Raw genomic sequence first — 25,206 nt, 5'->3', positions numbered from 1 at the left:
CTGTGGAAGAAGGGGAGGAAGGGAATTGTTGCAAACCTGTTGCTATGGCCACGTAGCAGGGGCTGGGCTGCTTGTGCGGCTGGAATCCTCTGCATCAGCTGCCGCTCGGTGAGTCCTTCCTTCGACTTTGTTACAATATGAAAATGCTCCCTTTAGAAATGTTCTTTTGAATGCCAGTAAGAAATCAGTACCCTAATAAGGGTCCCCTCCCCCAGCAGCCCACGAGGTTTCCTTACATAACCAAATTGATGTAGCTCAGGTGAGACATCTGAATGCATTTGTGATTTTCATGTGAACGTTATTCTTTTTTTCATGTCAGACAGATTTCATTCTTTCTGAGCTGATTTTGGATGAAAGTTTGATGTTGTGCCAAGATATGTGTCAGCTTCATCTTTCCTCCCTTCTTCTGACCACATGAAATCTAGGATCCCTAACATTAATTAATGCACTTAGTGCAGAGGCATTTAAAACAATGATGAGCAAGATTTTTATATTAAACACTGCAGAGTCCTTTGAGGGCTGAACTGCAAACACTAGGCTTGAATTAAGTGAGCAATTCTCTGCCCTCCCAGGGAATTAGAGTTGGTGCCTTGTAGTTTCAGAAGGCCACTGTTTGCTACTACAGGTGTGCACACTGAGGTGGTCCTGTGTACATGAGAAACAGCTTTCCCTCCTTGCAAACTGAGTTGAAGAACCACCGGTTGTACTGAAAAGAAAAAAAGGAAAAAAAGGATGACAAGTCTGCAAGAACTTGGTTAGTCTTTATTGAGGTAATTCCTGAATGCTGTGTTTCTCTTTACATATTTTCAGACTTGTAGAATTTAACTGAACTTGGAGAATGAAGTCCAGCCTAATGCATTTGGTTCCCCCAGTGAGTAGAGAAAGAATAATCTCCCAGTTTCCCAAGGTAAGCATTTTTTATCCCTTTGGTTACAGTATGTAGCCCCTGCCACACTGAGCTTTCTTTCCGTTGTGCTAATATGGTATTTTAATTTAATTTAGCGTACACATATTGTCTTCTGTTAAAATTGCAAATTATTTAAGATTCTTTCAAAGTTTGTGACCTCATAGTCCCATTCAGTGCTGATCTCATTAATAAAAATCCTCATTCTTGTTTCTAACATTTACAAAAAGTGACTCTTGTGACAGAAGTATTATCTTGCAATATTTGTTTTTTCAGCAAAACAGTAATAATTATATGCATAAGAGCTCCAACACTGAGGGCAAAGAGGAACCAGAGCTGAAACTAAATTTGCCAAAAAATCTAATTAGAAGTCTTTGGTTAAAGAATTTGAGGCAATTTTAATTTTCTGTTTGTACAAGAACTTTAACCATACAGTAGATCAAATGTAGTAGGCAGGCACTGTAGAAACAGAGACAAAATACCTTTGATGTCCCCAAAGACTTTTGTATTTGAAGTATAATAGAACAGTTAAGGACAGGGAAGGGCAAGGAATTACCACTTGTTTTTTTTCAGTTGTTCAAAAGATCCTTTTAAGGCAGTTCACTTTTTTTGCCATTCTTGATCTCAGCCACATATTTTGCTTTTAATTTTATGAAAAGTACCACAGGGATTTTAAGCAAATGCAAGGTAAAATATATTTTCCTCATTTTTAACTAATTCCCAGTTAAAGGGCTAGTAATAAAAAGAGTGCTTCACACTTATATAAGATTGAAAACACTTCATAGTAATAATGACTTGCTGGTGGTATCCTCCCATCCATGTTTGTCTTGTGTGTCTTGTATTGTTGGGATCATTGAGGGCACTTCCTGTGGCACAGAATGATGAGCAAATGGATTTGGCCATTCCGGTGCTTAGGCAATGCTGGACACTGACACTCAGGCGCTCAAAGGATGGAGTTGTCCCAAGGAGTTTTAACAAACACACCTCTGGGGAAACCTTACTGCCTTCTCACCCAACCTACCCCTTTTCTCATGCCAGGATAACCCTGTTCTTGACAAACACTGGGAACAATCATTTTAGATGGTTTTCCTTGCCAGTTTGACTTCTTGCCAAGTAGCCATCACCCAGTTTGTCCCAGCAGCTGTTGTCTCTTTTCAGTGGTACACACCTGAAGCCTGTCTGCAGTTTAAAGAGCACTTCCATGCACAGGTCAGGACTGCTTGTCAGCAGAGCACTGGAACAGCTGGGTAAGTTTGTAATAACCCAGGTATGCAAGGAACAAAGTACTTTAAGCTCTTTATAGCCTCCTTTCTGCATTGGCTTTCCTCCCCTCATTCCTCATATTCCTCACTCCAGTATGTTTCAAGGCAGCTAAGCCCCTGCACAGGGCAGTTCTCTGACCTGTTCCACAGTACATGAATCAAGTGCCTCTTCTTCTGCTGGGATAGGTAGCATTGAAAAAATGGTGTAGTAGTTTAGAAATGAAAAGGTTCTTAACACCTTTTAAATAACACCTTTTAAATAAACACTTAGTTCAAAAGATCTAACAGATCCAGCCTTGCTGTGTTCTCTGTAGGTGTTCCAAAGGAGCAGTTAATAAAGGCTTTGCAGGGATATAAAGGCAGCAGTTCTAAGTTTCTTGAAAAATCTGGGAATCTGGTTTTAGCCTTTTTGAAGTATACATGCTGAGAAGTTCTCTTAAAAGGTTCCCTTAAACTGGAGCAAAATTCTGGTAAATATATAGCATTTAAAAATCAGAATAAGCTGATTTATACTCTACTAATAATCTTGAAGTTGGTTTTTCCCCCCTGCATTATCTCTCCTCCAGAACTGTTACTATTACTGATTTAATCTCTGAAGCAAGGCAAGAAAGCTAAACTGTGTTGAAGTCGTCATTATTCAGTTAAAATAAATAGCTGTTCATATTAGTGATAAATGCTTCTGGTTTCAATGTGAAGGATCCTCCATAAAGTGGAGCTCCTATGAATACTGACAATTAGCTCACTATTCCTCCACCTCTAGAGTTGCTGACATGAGACCTGTCATGATATCCATCTTTAAATGCAACTTTATATTCATTTCACTAGGGAGTCTTGCTTAAAAAAAAAAAAATTAACTGAAAATATGTCACCCTGAGAGACATCAGTGACTTTATTCCTTTTTTAGCAACACAGTCACTATCTTAGTTTCATGTAAATTTGTTACAAGTGTCTGGACAATTTTCCAAGTAAGACAGGCTTTATTGAATTGAGGTGTTTTTTCCTTCCATTTCCAAGTTGTATTCATTTGGGATTTTTGTTATTAGGGTTTTTTTTTAATTTCTGTAGTAAACCAGCTCCCTATGTAATTTATTCTGGTAACAGAGTACAATGAAAAAGCTATATGTTTTGTCTTTGTGAATAGAATTAAACTACTTCTCTCTAACTGCTTTCTAGATATGATTATTATTTGGTCATTTTGGTAGTTTTTGGTGGAATGGGGGTAGGAACGGCAGCCAGAGTGTTTTGTTCAATACTTGTAAAGCTTGACAGAAATAACCATTACCTTTTCCTTTTCCATTACCCCAACTAATAAAATATTTCTTTGTCCTTTGGAAAGCTAGTCTGATAAATTCAGCAGCTAATGGCTTTATTGAATACTTTCCTGACAGTCCATCATTGTGTTAAATAGTCTGATCTAGGGAGTTTTTTCCCCCCAGTACAAATTAATGGAACACACACCTCTAAACCATCACTTACTCCTTGGCTTTTCCCTTAAGATTGTTGATTTTATTCAGTATTTTCATTTTATGTAACAGTATTTAGAAGCACAGGGGTCTGTGGTCACCCAGTTAATGTTGACTGGCACATGTAACTTTTTTTTTCTTTTTTGGAAATATTATTTATGCAGTTTACCAATCAATTTTTCAGCTATTTAGAATAGATAATTTGGAATCAGCATCACATGGAAGTTGATGTAACCAGTAATAGTATTCAATAGAATATTAACTCCTTTGTTAAAAAGCCATTCCTTGATAGAAAAGAACATTAAACCTCTTAAGCCATTTTTGTACGATTTGCACAGGGGATGTCAATCCAAGTTTAGGTCAACAAATGAACTTAATTTCACTTATCCACCTGGATCTCCTAAAAGAGATACAGTTTCAATTTTAAGAATGCAGGCTGAGTCACCTAAAGCCCATCTGCTGTATCCTGTGGGAGGACCCAGAGCAAAGAGGATTATTTGCACAAAGCCAGGTTCAGATTAATATTATTCCAGATAGTCAGAAAATGTATTGGCTCTAACCTTGTGGGTTGTTTTTCCCAGAGGCACATTCTGCAATGGGTTCTTTTATTATCAGCAATTTCTTATTTCTGCACTTAGGGCTTTGTTTGTACTATTAAAGTCAATGAGAAACTTGGGATAAATGGGAATGCAAAGGATGCAGATACACTATGGTGTTATGTGTAAACTTAAGAAGAAGAATTATGCCAAATGCATATACTTATAGTCAAAGCAATTTTAATAGAATAAAATTTGTTCTACTGAATTGAAATTAAGGGGAAAAAAATAAACAGAGTAAGAAATGGATTATTTCTGCTCCAGAAGGGTTTGGTTTCTTGGTGGCTCTCTTTCTCACAGTTAAAGACTCAGACCGTGCAGCACAGTGGCATGCAGATAAACTGAAGTCACAGGTACATGTGCTCCTCACTTGTGATTTAAAGATCTACATCAGAATTCTTTGAAGAAGACTATGAAATTACTTCTAACACTATGTAATATTTTCAAATATTTATAACAGGCTGAAAATATCCAAAGTGGTTGTGGTAGGAGACCTGCATGTTGGGAAAACCAGTCTTATCAACAGGTATGCTATATCTTGGCTGATGTTTGATTCTCCTGTTTCTCAGATAACTGTTATAACGTTTCCATTGCTGGCTTTAGAGCTTTGCTTCGTGGTTCTCCTTTGAACTTGAACCAGCACTTTGTGGTTTTGTTATTAAATGAAGTCAAGAGTATGAGACATCAACACAAAAAGTTGTGCTCTAGCACTTCAATCAGTATTTGTTACATTCTTAGGTGTTTTTATCTAGTCAAATATGCAATACAGTGTTTACCTAATGAATCCAGTCTAAAGGCTAAACAATTAGAAAACAATTTCAGTGTCTGAGTCTAGGTTTCATTTGGGTCATTATTTACAACCCAAAATATATTCCCTTGTAACTAAAACTGGAAGATACTTTACCTCCCTTGAGAGCTCAGACATGTTTTATTCTGAGTCTCATATTATCCTGAGAGGTTACTGGATATATGTGCTTTCTAGTTTGTTAAACAGTATCTCCTTTTCTTTTTTGTTAGTGTCTTTGTTTTGATATCTGCTTCTACATTATATAGCAAATCCACAGTTAGTTTTTTCTTTTCTTCATAATTTACCCTAGACAGTGTTAGTTTTGCAGTTATTTGTACTTGTCTTACTAGTTTTTCCTCCTTTTTTTTTTTTCAATTGCAGATTTTGTAAAGATAATTTTGACCGAGACTACAAGGCAACCATTGGAGTAGATTTTGAGATTGAACGTTTTGAGATAATTGGAATGCCATATAACCTCCAGATGTGAGTTGAAAGAGCATGGTTAAGCATTGCACAGAGTACAGTCTCAGCAGAGCTTGAATTGCTGCAGGCTGTAGTGGAATAAAGATTTAAAAAATATAATACAATTGCACAAAGAATAATGTGATCTGAAGAAAAGATTCTGTCTCTGGACTTGCAGTTTTGGTAGAAATTTTACTCTTGACTTTCTCGTGCCTAAAAAAATATTACAAGCTTGTAAATGAAAATTCATCTTGAATGTCTTGCACTATTTCAGTGGAGTTCTGTCACTTTTACTCAACATTCATGAAAGAGAAGTGGAAGCTTTATGTCACAGCCCCAGTGCTGGTATAACCCCAGTCTGTGATCTGAGTTTTAGTAGGTGCAGTGAGCACTGAACTTGGCTTTACTGGGGGTTTTATTCCTGCAGTCATTGAAATTAATGATAAGGTGTCCAGCGATTTCAACATTAATTATCCCTAAATCATAGAAAGGCTGGACTGGTTTTATTAGAATGTGAACGTAATATCTTTGATTTTCAAATTTGCTTGTCAGACTAGTGGGAATCCTGCCCTTCTTCCACCTGCTTTGGATCTGTGGAGTGGTGTCCCGTTGTGGCCAGCAACATTGTTCTGTAGAGGGCATTATGGAATCATCTGTAGTGTGACCTAGAGCAGAAATAAGATGCTTTGCATGAGAGATTTTAGTGCATGAATTTTAAAACCCTTTTTACTCAGGAACACTTTTTTTTTTTTGTTGAGATCACTGATGTAAATAGATGGCTTGTGGTATTTATTGAAAAATCCATTTCCCACTGATTTCACTGTAATTGTGTTTGGGAAGTTTTGCCAGGTGCTATCTATTTGGAACTTGAGTCCCTCTAAAAATCCAGACTCATGCATCAGCATTTTGCAAACTGAAGCAATAAGGTCAGGTTGCATTATCTGCAAAGTCTTCAGAAGCTGGGTAGAACATTTCCATATGATAAGCACTAGTGCCCCCTCTTGCTGAGAGATTTCCATACAAGATATATTTGCAAGTATCTGTGACTGGCAGTACGAGGCTACAACAAAACCCAAACCTCTGTAGTGCTGGCAGTAGCTGCCCTGCATATCATGTTCATTAATGAGCAGGGCATTCTTGATTTTATTTAATGGTGTCATTAGTACCTGCTAGACTGAGCTGCAGGTCTCTAATTTATAGTGTAGAGACAGATATCTTATCTAGCAGTTGCAAGATTCTAACATGGGATAATACATGACTGAGCTAGTATTAGCACAGATAATTTACAAAATTAGATTGCTCCAGAAATTCCTGCAAATTACATAGGTGAAAGAACAAAATGTTTTAAGGAAAGGACATTACCATGCAGAATACAAATATTTGAATTGTCCCCAAAATGATTAGTATTTTTTAAGAAAAGGTAAAAATGGTGTTTGCATGTCTTCATTGACTAATAGAGCTTTACTGTATTTCTCTCAGTAGTTAATGAATAACATGTTCCAGATGGTGACACCTCCCTGGTATCACATTCTTCTCTGCCTTGTACCAGTCTGCTGCTTCATTAACGTGTTTACTCAGGTTACCCTGGGTTTCATTAACCTGAAATTTCTTTTTTCCCCCCGTTGCACAGATGGGACACAGCAGGTCAGGAGAAGTTCAAGTGCATTGCATCTGCTTACTACCGAGGAGCAGAGGGTGAGAGCAATATTAATTTGATCCTGCTTTTGTTGGGAGGCTGTATCTGGTACAGCAACCTATATCCATATATGCTGGTCAGGAAGGTACCTATAGACACACTGTGGTGGAATGGATTGTCCATTGTTGCAGGGAAGAAGGGATGAAGAAGTTAATGACTTGATGTGTTGTCACATCTGCAAGCTCTGAGTGTTCTGATGGTGCAGTGATAGAAAGTGGCACTTGTGACTAGGGGGAAAGAATTTGAGGTTGGGTGAGATTAATGCTGGAGTTGGAAGTGGATATTTCTGGCTTTCCCTTTGGTAAGAGACAATCCTGTGGTAATTTGTGGTCCCAAAATGAAAGGGTTGATAGCACTATAGACTGCAGACTATAGATAAAACATTGAAGACTAAGGACTTAGGTCTGATTGGGTGCTAGAAAAAGAAAAGGAATGAGCAAATGGATAGTCTTCCACTTCCTATGTGTTAAATCTGTTCTTACACCTTATACATAAACATTCTCTCTGTTAACAAGAAGGGTTGGAGAGACTTCTGATGCAACTTCTAATTTAATTACCTTTTTTTTGGTCTTGTCTTTTATTGCAGTTATAATAACAGTGTTTGATCTGGCTGATATCCAAACTTTGGATCACACCAAGTAAGTTTCTGTGTTTTGGCTTATCTTTTAAAGCTTTTTACAGCAGGTTTAATTGCCTTCCATATGTAGGTGTTAGGAGCTTGCTGGATCATGAGTGTATTTTCTATTGAGCTAAGAAATGACAGTTACTAGTTTGGATTACATAGGGAGGGATTTTTCTGAAGAAAATGCAGAGCATAAATTCGAACTGCTTACACTTGACTTCCTTTAAAGTCAGTGCAGAGAGAGAGGCACTTCAGTAAAAGCTTGATCCTTCCAAAGCTAGACATGCAGCAAAAGATGAAGTGCACTCCAAAAGCTTTTTTTTAACTTCATTTGGTATAAATAGAATAACAGACTGGAATCTAATGTAAATGATAAAATTGATGAGATGCATCTCATGCATAATGTCTCATGGGCCTTTCATTTTTAGGTGCACTGTTATCCCAAATTTTTTCCTCCAGTTTCTCTGATTCTAATGGGAGATAGGCTGTCAAAAAGAGGAGAGAAAATGAAAACTCCAAGTATATGTAGATACAGCTAAACTTACTAGTTCAGATCCCTGTAATGATTTGGTTACAGCAATGCACTAATTGCTATGAGTAAACTCATTCTACTTTTAGTGCAGGCTGCAAAACCCTGCCTAGATCTATGATCCACACTGCTGTCACAGCTCAGAGTATATGTATTTCTAACGTGCTGTTGTGACTGTAATGCAGGTACAGACTTCTTTACAACCTGTACTCTGTCTTATTTGAATGTGTACTATGGTGCTTAGCTCATTTACATAGGACTTTGTAAAATAATATATATATTAGTGTCTCTGCTTGGCTGAAAGTAATTGAAGCCTGTGAACCTGATTTCCCACACATGCACACACTCCCTTCCCTCCTTGACTTGTGTTGGATGACTCAAGAGAAACTTGATTGCCAGAGTAACAAGAATATAAAAGCTTGTGAGACAAGAATCATACAGCCTTCATAGGGAGCTGTTTTATAATGCTGAATAGATTATTTCACTCTTTATTCCCATTTGTATCTAACCTGCTATGTGGTTCATACCTTTTCAGTTGCTTGTTGCTTTCTTATTTCTTATCTTGCACCAAACTTTGCCCTCACCCTCACACTGAGAAATATCCTCTCTGGGTGCTAAAGTGATTGTTGAATTTGTAGTCTGCCATGGGTATGATTCTTCCTTAGTGGGAGACATGTATTCAAAGGAGTTGGAATAGCTACTGCTCTCTCTGTCTAGAAAAAAAGGCTTTTGATACTCTCACATAAGTTCTTCCACTCACTTTTCTTGTGACCTTTTTATCTGTCATATTCTCCTGTACTCCTTGTTCTCTCTGACTGATTTGATTTTTTTTGGGTTTTTTTTTTTTTTGTATTTCAGACAGTGGTTAGAAGATGCATTGAGGGAGAATGAGCCAGATTCCAGCTTCATCTTTCTGGTTGGAACAAAAAAAGATTTGGTGGTAAGTAAATTGAGTGCAGATAAGGAAATCAGATTTTCCCTAGCTCCTCAAGTGATCTCCTTTGCAAGTCGTGCACAATGTCATTGAAATAAAGACCTTGAGTGAAAAACTTAAAAGGTAAATTGAACAGCCCACTTGAAACCAATTAAAGAAGAGACTCTGAAAAAAATGGGTAGTTAGTGAAATATTTCTTGCATGACTTTTTCAAGTATATATATATAAACAAACATAGTGATTATGAAGGTTTTGTTGTTGTTCTGTAACTGTTCATAGGTTTTCTTCTTTCTCTCCATTTAAAATAACTGCAGTATGAAATTTAGAGCATTATATGTATTTTTGTTATGCCAGAAAGCCTGACATGCTGGATATGAATCCTAGAAATATGGAATTCTAACTAGAAACTCACAACTGAGCATTAGAGTTCAGAGAGCTATTGGAAAAATTAGAGGGAAATTGGTTTTTAAAGAATGGTGTGTTCATTACTCAGGAACAGGGAAGGTTTCTTACTTAATTGTATATCACATAATTTTCAAAAGAACAGGGTGAATGCAGTCTCTCTATGCAATTCTCAGTCCTGTGTTTGTTTTTCTGTAGAAAAAAGATTTTTAAAGCTTTGAAAACAAACTTGTTTATTCTTTTACTACTTGGTCCCGCAACTCTTCTGCTGAGAATGATAGGCTGACAAGGATTTAAAGACCATTAACTGGGCTACTGACTTGATAGTCCTGTACCAGGGAATGTGTTAGATACAAGGATCACTTGTTAACTCTTGTTTTGTTTCAGTGCTGTGGGAGCTGAGTGGAGACTTCCATTTAAAGCCAGTACTAAATAGCTGAACATTCTTGCAGTCATGTCTGATTGCCAGAGTCGAGGCAGGGTCAGAAAGACCCCTGAGAAAACTGGAAGCATCACAGTGTAGGTGCTATGGCAGTGCCTGTGTGCTGTTACCAGCCCAGACACACTTGTGTTCAAGCTGTCCCATGTTGTTTGCCCAGTCAGGTGCTGTGTGTGAAAGGACAGAGCTGGATGCCATCCGTTTTGCCAAGGAGATGCAGGCAGAGTACTGGTCGGTTTCAGCCAAAACAGGTAAATTACTGCAAAGGATGTAAAACCAGCATAACCACGAGGGCTGATGTTGGAGTTGGAGGAACTTATTATCCCCCCACTGCCAGTTTTTTTGTTGTTGTTCTTGTATTTTGTTGCTATGAGAAAAGAAACTTCAGGCTTATTAATGGCTGATTTTATTTGAGTTTGTATGTGTGCTTTCACTGTCGTGTATGCAGAAAGAAATAATCAAGCTGCTTTGCAGAATCTGAGCATGTATAATTCATAGATAGTTACATAAATACACATGTGCACTACTACTCAGCGTTTGCAATGGAAAAAGATTACCCCACAAAATGAATTCTCTCTGTTGCTGGCTAAAAATAAAGGTGCAGCACAGGGTACAGTATTCCAAAGTAAGAAAATTAGAAATTCTTTCTGCAGTGATCAGAATGGGAGACAGATTGTTGGAGAGGCCTGTTCTGTCCCAGTATTGAACAGTCAGCTGTTCACAGATGTGCTTGTTATGCTTGATCATCTGCTATGTGCCTTTATAAAAACACATCATTTCTGTCTTGTTTCCTAGGAGAAAATGTCAAAGAATTCTTTTCTCGAGTTGCTGCCTTGGCCTTTGAACAGTCCATGATAAAGGAGCTGGAGAGCACTCCTGGGCACAGGGCCCAAATTGGGGCAGGAAATCTCATCAGTATGTGGAGTTTTGCTTTTTGTGTGCATTTTTCTTGTTTATAGTCCGAAGGTCTGGGGAGGTTTTTCAAGCATTGGAGCCAGTTTCAAACACCTGCAAGCATATTCATATCATTGTCTGCCTGGGTTTTAGCCTACAGGAGTGACTGGGCCTGCATCCAGCTTTTGTTACTCTTAATATCAGATGGTATCATTTCTTGTGTGTTGATTTTATAACTTTTTTGTTTCCACAGAGCTAGAGAAGAACATTATGAAAGTTCCAGAAGACGATGCTCAAGTCAGCCTGAGTTGCTGCTAACTGTCAACTGTTTCTGCAAGTGCCACACTTCTCTGCAACAATGCTCTCAAACCAGAAATACTGAGCTTTAAGTTTAGAAATGAGGGAGGAAAAACTTACCCAAACTTTCTTGCTGAGAGTTCCCTTGCTGCTGCAGGCTCCCTGTGCAGGGTGGTACAACTGTTATGTAAACCTGAAACATAGCATCCTTGTCTTAATGCAAGAAGACATTGCCAGTGCCGTGGGCTCACCTGCCTGCCAAAAAGGCTTGTAGTCAAAAATTATGTCATTTCAGTGTGTTGTTTTTTGATAATTCTCTAGAAGTCTTAGCTAGTGAAGTGGCATTCTCTTGTGAGAGCAGGAAACAAATGGCAGTTCAGAATGAAGGGTGGTATCAATGCAGTTTTGCCTTTTAAAACAATCGTGTAAAATAACTCTGATTGCTTTTATGCATTCCAAGTATTTTAAAACTATTTGAAAATAAATCTTTTAAAGTATCAGGCTTGGAAGTACACAAATGCAGACTGCATAGTTTCCACTGTGGTTTCTCCATCCAGGAAAAACATTCATTACTTTCCATTTTCCATTTGAGAATCAGAGCCCAGTATTAAATATTTCCAAGCCTAAAAGAAGTCCAGGTAGGAACTCAGTTTTTTTAACACAGCTGTCTAATATTTTGAAAAATGTTGCCAGATAAGAATGCTATTCTTTTCCATTTTCTTGAGTAAGAAAGAATGGTCACACAGGTGCATAAAATGGAAAACACATTATTTCCTTCTAATTTTTCCGATAGCTCTCTGAACTCTAATACTCTGTTTTATCTAGCTTAGAATTCCATGTTTCTAGTATTAATATCCAGCATGTCAGGCTTGCTGGCATTAAAAAAATATATATAATGCTCTAAATTTACTATTGCAATTATTTTAAATGAAGAGAAGGAAAACCCATGAATAGTTACAACGTCCTGTTTCTTAGGTTATTTATTCAATCGTTGCAGAAAAAACAGTATCTTTAAAAATAATTATAACAGGACTCAGATTTGAGGTGCTGAGGAATAAAGACATTTGTTAATAAAGAAATGCATCAGTCTGAAAATATTCTGGACTCTCTGCCATTTTTCCCACTTTGATAAGAAATTGGAAAAAGTGGGGAAAAGAGCTTGAGCACGCTTTTTATTACTTTTGCCTTTTGACGTAAGTTAGAGCAGCTTCCTAGAATATGATGAATAGAGATCTAGGAACTCTGTGTCTTTTTTTATCAGATAATCTTCACTTTGGCAATTGTGCTGCCTGTTGGCAAGGACACAAATGTAGCATTTGGTGGAAAAAATGAATGTGTGAGGGTACAGAAGGAGCTCTTTATCCAAATGTGTAATATTTTGACCTTATGATGTTCTGTGCAGTTGTTCAGTTCCAGAGTCTGTTTCACAAGGGAGGTGAATTTACACTGTGCCTGTAGCACAGGTTTGGCTGGGCAGCCATGGCCTTGTGTTTCCTGAGCCTGAGTGAGAGTGGAGATGGTTCACTCTGCTGCAGCAGATCAGGTTTACTGGGCTTAAGTGCTGACATGGGAGACAGTGTTTACACTGCAAAATTACTCAGGAACAAATCTAAGAAAAAATCCATTTTTGGGGTTTTTTTTCCCACCAAGAAATGTATCTCCTAAGGATTTCTTCTGTTGCTGAGCTCAATTATTTTACAAAGTCACAGAGATGCAATCTCTTCAAGAACACGATCATGTTGCCTGGGAAATCAACTGGGACAGTTTTTTCCTAGGGATTCAGCACATTGCTGAATGATGTCATTACTGTTTTGTATCATCTGGAGCTCCAAAAACTTCACATACAAATGTAATACTCTATCAGTCACCAGCTATCATGGGACAATAGCCTGAGTCTATGAAATGATGGATGCTTTGAGACTGGGTGGTTTTTGTTTGGTGATTTGTTGGGTTTTTTGTTGTAACTCCTTGTTTGTGTGTTTGTGTTTGGGTTTTTTTGCTTCTTGGTTGGTTTTAAGGGTGTTTTTAGCACCACTGAAACCTCCCCTGCAAAGAACTCCATGTTAATAATTTATCATCTAAAATGAATCTTGGATCATGTTGCAAATGATGAGTTGCTTAGGAAAGCACAAAAGAAACTAACTATAGAAAATAAATATAAATTTGTACGTTCTACCTGGCCAATGTTTTATCCCTGTAAATTCATTCTATCAGCAACTTAATTGACTTTGAAGAAGCCTTAATATTTTGGAAAACAGTGTTGAAAAAACTTTATGAACTCTCACTATATGTAGAGTAAACCATTATTTCTGTACCAGTTGAGATGCCCCCAGTGATCATGGCAACAGCCACAGCTTCCTTGTGGAATTTGCAGGTGAGAAATTGAAGTCAATTTTGGAGTCAGCCTGAAGCAAAGGTAGAGAGCAATTGTAACGATCCATTTCCCAAAAGAAGTACTGAAATTTTGCTGTTTCTTGTCTTTAATAAGTAAAAGCTAATGTGTTCATGGATGGTGGATGCATTTGTGCTGAGCAAACCCTCTGGTAATGGATCAAAAGCCATTTAAGAAAGCCACCTGACAAAGTTAATTTCTTACTATGAAAGCCTATTCTTTTCATTTTTAACAGTGTTATTCATCTTTTGAGTTATTATTTGACACTTCAGGTATGATTGTTTATACTTACATAGATCATGGGATTCAGAACTTTCTACATCCTGTTGGTTCCCAACTCAGGTTTACATTGTGGTGGAACTGGAGTCCATTCTCCATGAATATATCTGTCCCCCTCTGTGTGTTTTCAGCTTCCCATTAATAGTTAGAGGTTGTTCTAATGTAACACACTGGTGAGTGAATGCTCTGAATGCTCTGTATCACATTTCTGAGCAGGCAAGTTAAAATGAAATATTTGACAAGTTGTAGGAGAATATGGATTTGGTGATGGAGAGGGTTGATTGCTTTCCTGTATTTTTGGCCTGGAAGTAGTTCTCACAGTGAGAAATTGCCATTGTCTGCATTTGGAGAAGGAGAGTTCCATTTTTTTCACCGGGTTCATAGAATTGTTTAGAATTAATGGGACTTCCCAAGACTTGTCAGCTTTGTCAAACTCCTCCAAGAGTGCTGCTTTGTGTTAACAAAAATACAATTTTTTTTAGTTTCAGCCACATATTAATCAGAAACCATGTTTTATTTCTCATTTTAAAAGCTCAGCTTCTGTCCTACGGTTTTTGTTTGTTTGTCCTTAAAAAACCCCGGTTCTTCCGCGTGGGATGATGCTGAAGAGCAGCTCTCGAGTGGCAGCTCGAGAACTTTACCCAGAGCCAAGCGGCTCCTTCTCCCCACAAGAGGGAGCCCGGCGGTCGCTGCAGGATCCGATCCGTGCCGCCTCGAAGCGCTTTGCGATCTCTCACCGGCCGGCAGAGGGGATGTGCCGGGAAGGCCGGCCTGAGTTTAGCCCCTCATCGCAGGAATCTCTGTCTCAAGTCACAGGTATGTGTCTGCCACCGTAGTCTTACAGAAATTTTGTATCCAGTTAAAATACTGCTCTCTTCAATGCATAAAGTATCAGCAAAGATTCAGAGAACACTTCAACTCTCGGTGGAATTTCTGGAGTTGTGCCACCTCGGTAGATAAAGAGGGTGTAGTTGTTTAACAGTATTATTCACTAAAAGGTAAGTGTGCACACAGAAATCCCTCATGTGACTCATTACAATTCTTACTCCCTCCAGAAAGGACACAAATGTCAGAAAAGCAGACCCAAATAGAAACCACTCCAGAAATAAATCAGAGTGGTGAGCCTTCAGTAAAAGTTCTGTATGAATTCTGAACAGATCCCAGTGATGTCACATACCTGCCATTGTTTATAACCATGCCAATCTTATTATTCCTGGAAATACAATGTGTGTCAGAATTTTGTTGGTCAAACTGCCACTAAGCAAACAAATAGTATCAATAGAGAAAAGGCAGTGTATTTTATTTCTGTGACAGATTGAGAAGTCTTGAATGATTTATAGAGTTATTTATTAAACATATAGATTTTATAATGATTTAGTTAATAATCTGTTTTCCATATAGGTCAGCCAAAGCCTGTTACGTGTTAAAAGCTGAGGAAACAAGTGCAGGAAAAGCAGTTAAAGCCAGGAAACAAAACCAAGAGGGATGAACTATGCAAAAGTGAATATATGAGTAGCCATTTGTGATATAGCTGAAAGTACCCCAAAATATTTTCATTGGCATATAAAAAAGCACGGAGAGGAAAACTGTTTAATGGATTTCGAAACAGTACATGTCTCAAAGGTAAGAGAGCTACTCCCATGGAGTTGTGCTTTTCATTCCTATGGGATTTTATTAGTTCTTATCAGGGCTACATCCCACTCTCTTTTCTAGCAACATGCACCAGAAAAATATGCTTCACCACAAACATGAAAGAAACAGTTTTATGGGGGATATGAGGGGTACATACCGTCTTTTCCTGTCCTCCAAACAGGAAAGATGGAGCTTTGGTTATTTTTTACCCTTTTTTCAGAGGTTGAATTAGTACATTGAAAGGACACATGCTATAAGCAAGGTTAAGAAGGAAGTGTGATGGTGTGATTTCAGAAGGAAAATAATACCCAGCAGCCAGAATTCTGTTTATATCATTTGCCATCCTTCACCCAGAGGTGAATGTGGGACTGACTTACTGGGGCTAAATAATGTACAGGACAAAAGTGAGACTAATGCCCAAACAAAGCAGCCTTTATTGTCAGTATCAAAGTTATTTTGGAGTAGCAGCTCCCATCTCAGAAATCCAGTTATAGTTTATTGGCAAGGAACGTAGGATTGAGGGACTGACAAGCCTGCTACTAACTGAGTGGGGGAAAACGTGACCTTTGAAGGTGAGCTGCATCAATGCCTGGGGGGAGAGCCTTGCTATGAACACAAGAGAGAGCACAGAGACGTGCTGGTGTTTATACATAATATATGAGGGCACGGCTGTATGGACGGGAATGGATACCTCCCTATGCACACAGGGCTGTGTGCAGGGCATGTTCTCAATCAGTCTTAGCTATGGTCATGTCTGTACATGGGGGATGCCCAGGCCTGCGGCTGCAAGGGACTTTGCCTTTGTCTCACGGGCAGCCGTGAGGAAGGCGCTGGGGTCCCCCGGCCCGGCCGGCCCGGCTGCCCCTTTAAGAGGCCCCAGCGCCGTGTCAGTGCCTGCGCCGGGTCCTTCCCTCCCCTCCCCTTCCGCAGCGCCGCCGGAGCCGGGCCGCGATGGGCCGCCGCGGGCAGCGGGGGCTGCGCCGCCGGGGGGGCTCCCGCGGGGCCGCGGGGCGCTCGGGCACCGCCGGGTAGCGGCGGAGCTCGGCCGGGACGCGCCGCCGCATCGCCGCCCGCGCGGGGACCGTGTGCGCCCCGAGCGCAGCACAATAGCCGGGAGGAGGAGACAGGGAAAGGGGCAGGGGGAGAGGAGGAGAGAGAAAGAGAAAGCACAACACGGGGGCTGGCGAGGGAGCGCGGAGCGGAGGGCTCCGGAGCGTGGCCGCGCTGAGGACCGTGCCCAGGACGGCGGCGACAGGAGGTGGGTGGGGGGCGATATTTACCTTCCCTCCCCCGCCCCGAGCCCGCTCCTTTGTCCACGCGCTTTGAAGTGCTGGGGGATCGCCGGGGTGGGAGCATTGTTGTTCGCCAGCAAACGATCAGTCATGCCGGGGAGACAGTAGCGAGTGTACGCGGGGCTGGGGCCGGCAGAAGAAGACGGGGAGGAGAGACGATTGCGAGAGAGGATTGCTGCCTGCCTCCCAGCGCCCTGCATGGACCGCGAAAGAGACGCGCTGAGTTGACCCTGCCCGAGCTGTTTCTGCTTCTACATGTGAGATCCGGTTGGATTTTTCTTTCCACCTTTCTCTCCAGCCTCCTTCTCGTATTCTCCACTTACTCCCGTATGCAAAATGGTGGACCCTGTGGGGTTTGTAGAGGCTTGGAAAGCACAATTTGCAGACTCTGAGCCTCCTAAGATGGAGCTGAAATCTGTGGGAGACATTGAACAGGAACTGGAGATGTGCAAAGCATCTATCCGGAGACTGGAGATGGAGGTTAATAAGGAGAGGTTCCGCATGATTTACCTGCAGACTCTTCTGGCAAAGGAGAAAAAAAGCTATGATAGACAGAGATGGGGTTTTAAACGTGTTTCTCAGTTGCCTGAAGGGGGTGCAGAGCAGCAGATCCAGGACCTGCATCATCACCAGTCTGCTGACCAAGAGGAATATGAAAAAAGCAAGTCACATCATGGGGAGGAAAAGTTCAAACCCAGGATACCCTCTATGCGGAAGCTGTCTACCCAGAGTGATGGGTCAGACCTGTCACCTCTGGACAGCCCCCACCATGGGGAAGGGGAGCAGGACAGGTGTAAGTACTATGGTGAAGAGAAACTGAAGAGAGTTGTAGAAGACATGGAGAATCGCTGTGATACAGATGGCTCTCCTTCAAAACACAGATCGGCTTCCACTCGCAGACTGGTGGGATCTGCTGAGAAGGAGGGATCATTTGAACCTAAGGAGAGAGGGAACAGCACCAGTGTGGCAGCCCTAAGGTCCAATTTTGAGAGAATGAAAAAGGTTAATTCGCACTCTTCTGGCGATAACAAGGATGTGGTTGAGAAGCCCTTTTATGTGAACATGGAGTATCATCATGAGAAGGGTCTTGTAAAGGTCAATGATAAAGATGTTTCTGATAAAATAAGCTCCCTTGGTAGCCAAGCCATGCAAATGGAACGCAAAAAGTCTTTGCACTCCCTCCCTTCTAACATGGTACCCAGCTTCAGTGAGTTCCAGAGGCCTGCCTACAGGGGAAGGTCCTCAGAGAGCAGCTTTGGCTATGATGGAGAATATGAGGATGCTGAACTGAACCCCAAGTTTCTTAAAGATAACCTGATTAATGCCAATGGCAGCAACCGCTCCCCTTGGCAGCCCATGGACTTTCAGCCGTATCAGAGTATCTACGTTGGTGGAATGATGGGGGAAGGAGAAGGAAAAGGACCTAATCTGCGAAATCAGGGCCCACCCGACCAGGAAAAACATCTCACGTGGCCCAGGAGATCTTATTCCCCCAGGAGTTTTGAAGATATTGGAGGAGGATACACTCCTGATTGTAGCTCTAATGAGAACCTTACCTCCAGTGAGGAAGACTTCTCCTCAGGACAGTCCAGCCATGTCTCCCCCAGCCCCACCACTTACCGCATGTATCGGGACAAAAGCCGCTCCCCCTCCCAGAACTCCCAGCAGTCCTTTGACAGCAGCAGCCCACCAACCCCCCAGTCTCAAAAACGGCACCGGCAGCAGCAGGTCATCGTGTCTGAGGCCACTATTGTGGGTGTACGAAAAACAGGACAGATCTGGCCAAGCGATGGAGATTTGCCCTCTGCGAGATGTCACCAGGACAGCTGTTTCCACGGGGATACAGGTGGGTACCAGCTTTTTGCTTAGTCTTTGAAAGGTATCGAGCAGGGAATGGCATCCTGGAAATGAATGGTGAATCACTGTGAGGGGGCAAGTGTTTCATGTGAGAATTCTGTGTTTAATTTGTAGTTTTGCCGTTTTAGGAAGATCCTACAGAAGTATATGTCACACTGCATTTTAGGAATTCAGTCTGAATTCCCAGAAGGGTTGATTCAGGCTTCTTTTGAGAGGATCAATGGAGTCCCATGTTAATAATTTCTTGAAGTTTCAGTTTGAACACTGAGCTGAAAAGGGGCCAGAACTTCAGCAGGTATTCACCATTTGTGGTGAATTCACCACCAGTTTATTCCCTCCCTCATATTTGTGCACGTGGAGTAGTTAAACTCTACCTCAGAGGTGGTAGTGTGCCAACAAGCCACAACCTGAGGGTTTTGCCAGAGCTTTACCGATAATGATGCTGCTCCCACAGTCTTGTTTTTTCCTGTCTGTATTAATTGCAGTGCTACTTTCTCGTTCTGTCTCGTGTCAGCCTTCAATTAGAGCTGATTGGAGGTGATGATTGTGCAGCTCTGTTCTTGGAGCTTTCTGCTACTGCTGAGTGAAGAAAGAACTTGGAATATCAGGAAGCCCTGAGGGAAAAATGTTAGCTAAATTTCAGCAGAATAAAACTTTTCATTTGGGGAAGAACGGGCAATGTTTGAATCTGTTTTTATGTAACTCATTCAGGCATGCAGGTGTGTCTGTGGAATCACAGTGAGTTTATAGGTGGAAGAGGAATTGTATTAATTCAGATGCAGTTTTTGAATGTATGTGGATATCTGAACCTATTTAGCAAGGCAAGGCATGTAATGTAAATAGTATCTTGTGCTAACACCTGTAGTCTCCTACGCTGTAAATGAAAATCAAATCCAGGAATGAAGAAAATAGGAATGTTTGTTTTGACAGATTTCTTTAATTATACATCTATGACTTCTCTCATGGGTTTTCTTTGTCTCTTTGAATCTCTCATTTTAATAAGGGATTAACATGTTATTTGTCAATGGGACCAAATTCCTGTATTATTGGGTGATTTCAGAGGCCTCTCAGAGATGTCACTTTCTCAGGTTGTGAGAGTTTGCTCTGTTACTTCTCAGAAGAGTAACTGCTTGAAGGAGATGCCTGGCTTTACTTTCCCTGCTGATTGTTCTTGTCAGCAATACTTTTGGGAGCAACAATGGAGAGAGAACTCTTCTGTGCTGTGCTGCCATCCTCTTATCCTGTTGTGTTATTGGAAGGCTGGACTGTTGTAGTGGATGTTCAGTGTACATGGAAGCTCTGCACCTCCTCACAGTGACTTCTCCCTTATCAGATGGATGGACATCCCTGTTTTCTCTCTGGGACTGCTGCATTCTTCCTGGGTTTTAGGGGAGAGGCTGAGTCTTGTGCTCATTTGAACTGAGCTCAGCCATCTGTCTCTGCTCTTGTTTACTGATGCTCTTTAGATGACTGGGAAGCCTCCTGGCAATTTCAGGTTTTGCAGAAGGAAACAAAGGGGTAAAAATAACAAAGGCTGATAAAGCTTGAGGATAAATTCAGGTTTCAAAAAGGCAGTAGGTAATTTTTATTTTAAATAATTTAGGTGGGATGCAGTGATAAAAAAAAAAAGGAAGCTGAAAAGTCAGAACACTCACAATTCCTGGGTGCACTGGAAAGCTTTGTGTCGTGTTCCTAAGGATGACCACACATTGCAGGCAAGGACAGAATGTAACTGATCCACCTTCTGCTTTCCTCAGCACAGGGGGTGACATGGCAAGCTTAGCAGGAACTTTCACCAGATGGCTAATCAGCACTGTCTTGCACATTAGCTGGTGGCAACTTTTTACTTAACCAAAAAGGCTTATGCCTTCAGGAGGGCTGTGTTTCTGATTCATTTCTACTGAGCATCATTTTATAGGAGTTGTCTTTCCTCCCGGATTGGGATGAATTTTGATCTGAAACCAGTTGGCAGCACCTCCTTTTCATAAAACAAACAAAAGGCCTGAGAGAGCGCTGTGTGATTCTCTGGCTGGCTCCTGTTCCCAGCTACCCTGCTCTGATGCAGGCTGTTCTCCATGCCCACGTGGTACCAAGGCCATTCACAGATCCAGACAGATTTTCCAGCACCTGTGGTTCAGTCACTGCTTCTGCCAGGCTTCCCTAAAGTTTTGCTTGAACAGAGTGCAAGTTTCAATCACAGTAGGTTCTGGCCAGCCTTCATGTTAATTAGCATCAAGTGGGGTTTATTCAACAGTACTTGACTTCCCTGTGTATTCAGATTGTTGTGTGTTTTCTGGCTTTGCCTTTGATCACTGTTCCCTTAGTAAAGCTGAGTGTGCTGAGGACAGGTGCAGTGTGAAATTTCTGTCTGGATCTGTCCCAGTGCACCTTGAGCTTGGCCAGCAGACACATGCTGTTCTGTCCAAATTATTTCATGACTTCACAGTTAAGTGATGTTTTCCTGATTTTTGTATTACAAAAAAAGGATGTAACTCTCAAGTGGATGGGGTCTGTGCCAAAATTTGAATCTGGGGTTTTGGAGGTGGATTATCAAAAACATTAAAGCAGACCAAGGTATAGTAGGCTTTCAGTTTTTTTCCAAGGAGCAGCATGAGAGCTTCAGGGTTGAGATTTGGTAATAGCTGTACTTTCTATTAAATGTACTTAATGAAGCCTGGGCAAAGATATTGATATTAGGATTAACTCATTTCCTGTAGTGGGAATAGAACTTTGCATTAAGCTTGAATATCTTTACTATGATTGTGAAGAAAGAACAAGATTTTTTAAATTCTGCCTTCTGCATTTCTGCTTCTGGTCAAGGGGAAAGTTGCACACTACTGTTATGGAGCAATGAGATCTTGCACTGGCCTCAGCTGGGACAGTTTTTAACTAACAGCAGTTTGTTAATGAAGAGCACACTGGAGCTGTTGCTTGGCTTTGGAGCTTGCTGCATCAAATCAGTGTTCTCACCCTGTGTGAAATGATTTTATCTGTCTGCATAATAACATGGAAACTTTCTGGAGTCCACATAAATAATATTTACCTGCAGAGCTGCCTGCCTCAAGGTGCCCCAGGACTACCTCTGTTCACGTGAGAAGACTTGGTGGTGCTCTGAGAGAGTTGTGCCAGGCTCTTTCTCTAGACAGCCACCAACCACCACAGTGCTCAATATGAGGTCAGTTTGGGGATATGTGTCACTTAATTCCATTGAAGTGAGCTTTTACTTATTTTAGCCTGTACTAAATGTGGGAGTTCTGAATGTCCCTTTCTGGAGAGCATGGAACGTTCCCTGTTTTTTAGTGAGTTTGTTGTAGAGAAGGGAAAGAGCAATGGAACTTTTGCATGTGAACTGCAAACCTCACAATTCCTGTTATGTCAACAGAAGGCCATTTTAAAACTCCTGCTTACCTGGAGCTGTAGGTTCTTCAGTTTTTGTGTGCCTTAAATGCCTGACCAGACAGGCAAGCATCTGAGTTTCCTGCTTTTAAGGTAAACTTGACACTATTTATTTGTAAAGCCCCAAGAAATCATGTGTGTCATCATGGGAGGCCTTATTCTCTACCAGTTTCTGCAAGGGTTTGCTTCCTGAGTTATTTGCATCTTCTGAGATCTTAGACAAGTTTCTTAACTCTGTACTTCTTCCACCCAGTATTGTATTCTGTGAATTTTAGTTTTGAGATGTAGTTTGAAAAGGTCTTTGTGGGATTTTGCAGACTCCTGAGGCAATAAATTGGTGCTGTTGCTGTTGTTCAGAAGCAGAACTTCCCTTTGAGCAGCTGAGGCAGACTTCAGTCCACTCTGTAGAGATTCTTCCTTCTGAGGAGCTGAAATGTAGGAACTTTTATAATGTGCAGATTGCTTGTTAATTTTAAGGCCTGCTGGCCATAGGTCCTGTTTTCCATCTGTGACTTACTTTGGATCAATAATGCAATTTAACTTTTCTTGGCACTTATTTAGTTCATTTTGCTGTTACTTCTTAAACATGTTTTAATTCTTTCCTGTCATCCTCAGTGATTTCCTAGGAGCATTGATGCCAAGATGCTGTTTAAATGCACCCCCCCACCCTGCCTTGCTTTTCTGTGTTTTAGTGGCTTTGAGATTTTGGAGATTATCAAGATGCTTGCACTACCACTCCCCTTTTCTTAGTCTGGGGGAGTGAAGAGCTCCCTCTCTTTCTCTTCCAGATTTCTCTTTCTACACCAGAGTTTAATGGAATCTACAGAGCTGCTTTATGTCCCCAGTGACTATAGTGGACTCTGAAGTGTTTGTTTTGTTTCTTCTTCCACAGAGAGTTGCTGATGTTTACCTCAGGCCTACCAGAAATAATAGCATGTAGACAGATTTTATTTTTTCTTTTCTTATGTTCACCCTAGATCAGGTATTTCAGCAGTCACAAAGCACCTACCTTTGAAATGGGAGTGTAAACCAATCCCCATAGGAGTTGTCTGGTACTGGGGAGCCCTGGAGACTCTGGTGTCCCCTCACCTGCCTGTGAGAATCTCATTTTCATGGTCCATGACAGGGAGATCAGAGTAGGACTGCCTTTCCTATGCAGTGAGCAGACAGAGCTGTGAATTCTGCAGGTAGTGGGTCAGGAAGCTGCTTGTCCTCCCTGCACCCTTTCCAGCAGTTCCAGAGGGGTCTGTGGCAGTGGAGATGAGCTCACCTTGTGAGCTGCCACTGCTGCAAGAGGCTTGTGCCTGTTGGAGGCCCTGTGCCTGGGCAGCTGCAATGCATCACCAGTGCAAGCTTGAAGTTTGGGAGTGGTGGAGGAGCTGAGCTAGGACCAAGCAGCCCCAGGGCCACAGGATATCTGTGCAGCATCCATACTGTGCTGGGCACACACTGCCGTGCTGTGCTGGATACAGAACTGTTGGACTCAGGTGATTGCAGCTTGGTGATTTCACAGAGCCAGGAGCGACTTTTGAAGTGATTTACTTGTGTGTGTAGACTTTAAAGCAGTGAATTATATTGGTGAGTGAAGTGCTTTGGTCTCCTGTGTCTTCTCATCTCTAGCAAAGCAGTTAATGGATGTGGTTTTAATCTTGAAGATTTTTATTGTTTAGTGTAAATATACATGACCCCATGTACAGACTTCCAGGGTGCAAAACTGGAACATTATATTCTTAATTCTTATAGTTATGTTATCTCATGCTAATGCTGAGAAAAAGAAAGCTAAGAGCTTGCTAATTTGTGGAACTAATTGCTCTACCATTTTTCCTAAGTGTTTCCATTTGTTTGAGATCTCTGGTTTGCATATTTGGATAAAATGCTAAGTACTGTGTTCAGTCACTCCTTCATTGACAGCTTGCTTTTCACTGCCACCAGAAAGTTTCACTGAGACCTGAGCAAAAGTAATAAAATAAGTTCACTGGAACGGCAAGGAGGTATCCTGAGGAACAGATTTGGGATGAAAGAGAAATAAGGTTTAATTAGAAAATTTGCTAAACCTTCAAGTGTGGGTTAGGAAATGCTTATTTTTGACTACTGGGCAGCATACTAGAGTTATATTCTGACTCTTAAAAGAAATGTTGTGGGTGGGGGGTGTGATTTGTAATCCAAATTTGGCTTTGAAGGCTCCCTGTAAGGAGGGCCAATAAAGGAGGCCTAAGCCTGTGGAGGTTTGGGCCCCAGTAATAGGCTGGAAACAGTTCTTCTTCCAGTACTAGCAGGTTTAGCAGTTTGCTCTCTAATGCCCTCCCTTGCTCCCCAACCTCTTAGGGGTAAACAGCCATCATGCAGTGGCAAGGGGGACCTGTATTTCAGCTTCAAGGAATTTTGGAGGTCAGTCCATAAAGGTTAATGAGGTGAGACTTGGCAAGCTGTTTGAGAATTGCTCCATTTCAATTACCACAGGGAAGCATATTGCTGCTCATGAAAATCAGAGTGTTGATTGGAGGCACAGCTTATCTGGAGCTTGTTTTTCCCCAGAGAAACCAAGACCAGCAGTTTGGGTTGGTTTTTTTTTTTGTTTTGTTTTTTTTGCTGTCTCCTCTTTGATTTGTTCTGCTCAGTCAGATAAGCATGCAAAGAATAATAAGGGTCTGATCCTGTTCTTCCCCTGGTGAAATATAAGTAATCTTTTGCTGGCATTGTAGGAAAAGAAATGGTGTTCCAGTCCGGGTTGAATGGCAGATGGATGGATGGAGGGGTAGGCTGCAAGTGACTGGAGAAATGCTGGCATGGATTAGCTTGGGTGAGAGCACATGAATGAAGGACTTCCAAAACACCAATTTGGGTGTCTTGGGTTACAAAGCAGGTTTTGACCAGCTCACTGATGACAAAGTGGATTGCTTTCCTGATCATATCTTTAAATTACAAGTGATATGAAAGTAACCATAAGCTGTAAGTAAATCCTTGAATGTTGGTCTGTCCTTCTACTGAGACAGTTTACAGATCCATAACTTCTCTAATTATTTTTCATTGTACTCTATGTGTTTTAAACAGTTAAAGTGTCCTGTGTAGGA

General features: G+C 41.1%; 2 protein-coding genes across 3 annotated transcripts in view; both read left to right on the top strand.

The window, feature by feature from the left end:
* Nucleotides 1-838: 838 nt before the first annotated feature.
* On the top strand, nucleotides 839-11,369 carry RAB36 (RAB36, member RAS oncogene family; the record flags this gene model as incomplete). Its single annotated transcript, XM_084217136.1, has 10 exons — nucleotides 839-907; nucleotides 2,063-2,151; nucleotides 4,686-4,751; nucleotides 5,394-5,495; nucleotides 7,105-7,169; nucleotides 7,757-7,808; nucleotides 9,180-9,261; nucleotides 10,257-10,347; nucleotides 10,892-11,011; nucleotides 11,244-11,369. The coding sequence occupies 10 exons, from the start codon at nucleotides 839-841 to the stop codon at nucleotides 11,306-11,308; spliced, it is 801 nt and encodes a 266-aa protein (XP_084073262.1). The 3' UTR covers nucleotides 11,309-11,369.
* A 5,244-nt stretch (nucleotides 11,370-16,613) lies between these two features.
* The window catches only part of BCR (BCR activator of RhoGEF and GTPase), a 99,804-nt gene continuing 91,211 nt past the window's right edge, over nucleotides 16,614-25,206 (top strand). For both annotated transcript variants that reach the window (XR_014616583.1, XM_084217204.1), the window contains exon 1: nucleotides 16,614-18,728. Coding sequence is in view for 1 of the 2 variants with exons in the window: in XM_084217204.1 (XP_084073330.1) it covers nucleotides 17,219-18,728 (1,510 nt within the window). In the remaining variant the exon portion in view is untranslated. The remainder of the gene's footprint in view (nucleotides 18,729-25,206) is intronic.

Source organism: Fringilla coelebs, assembly GCF_963513975.1.
Source record: "Fringilla coelebs genome assembly, chromosome: 17".
NCBI classification, from domain to species: domain Eukaryota; kingdom Metazoa; phylum Chordata; class Aves; order Passeriformes; family Fringillidae; genus Fringilla; species Fringilla coelebs.
This window is presented reverse-complemented; position numbering and strand designations above follow the sequence as displayed.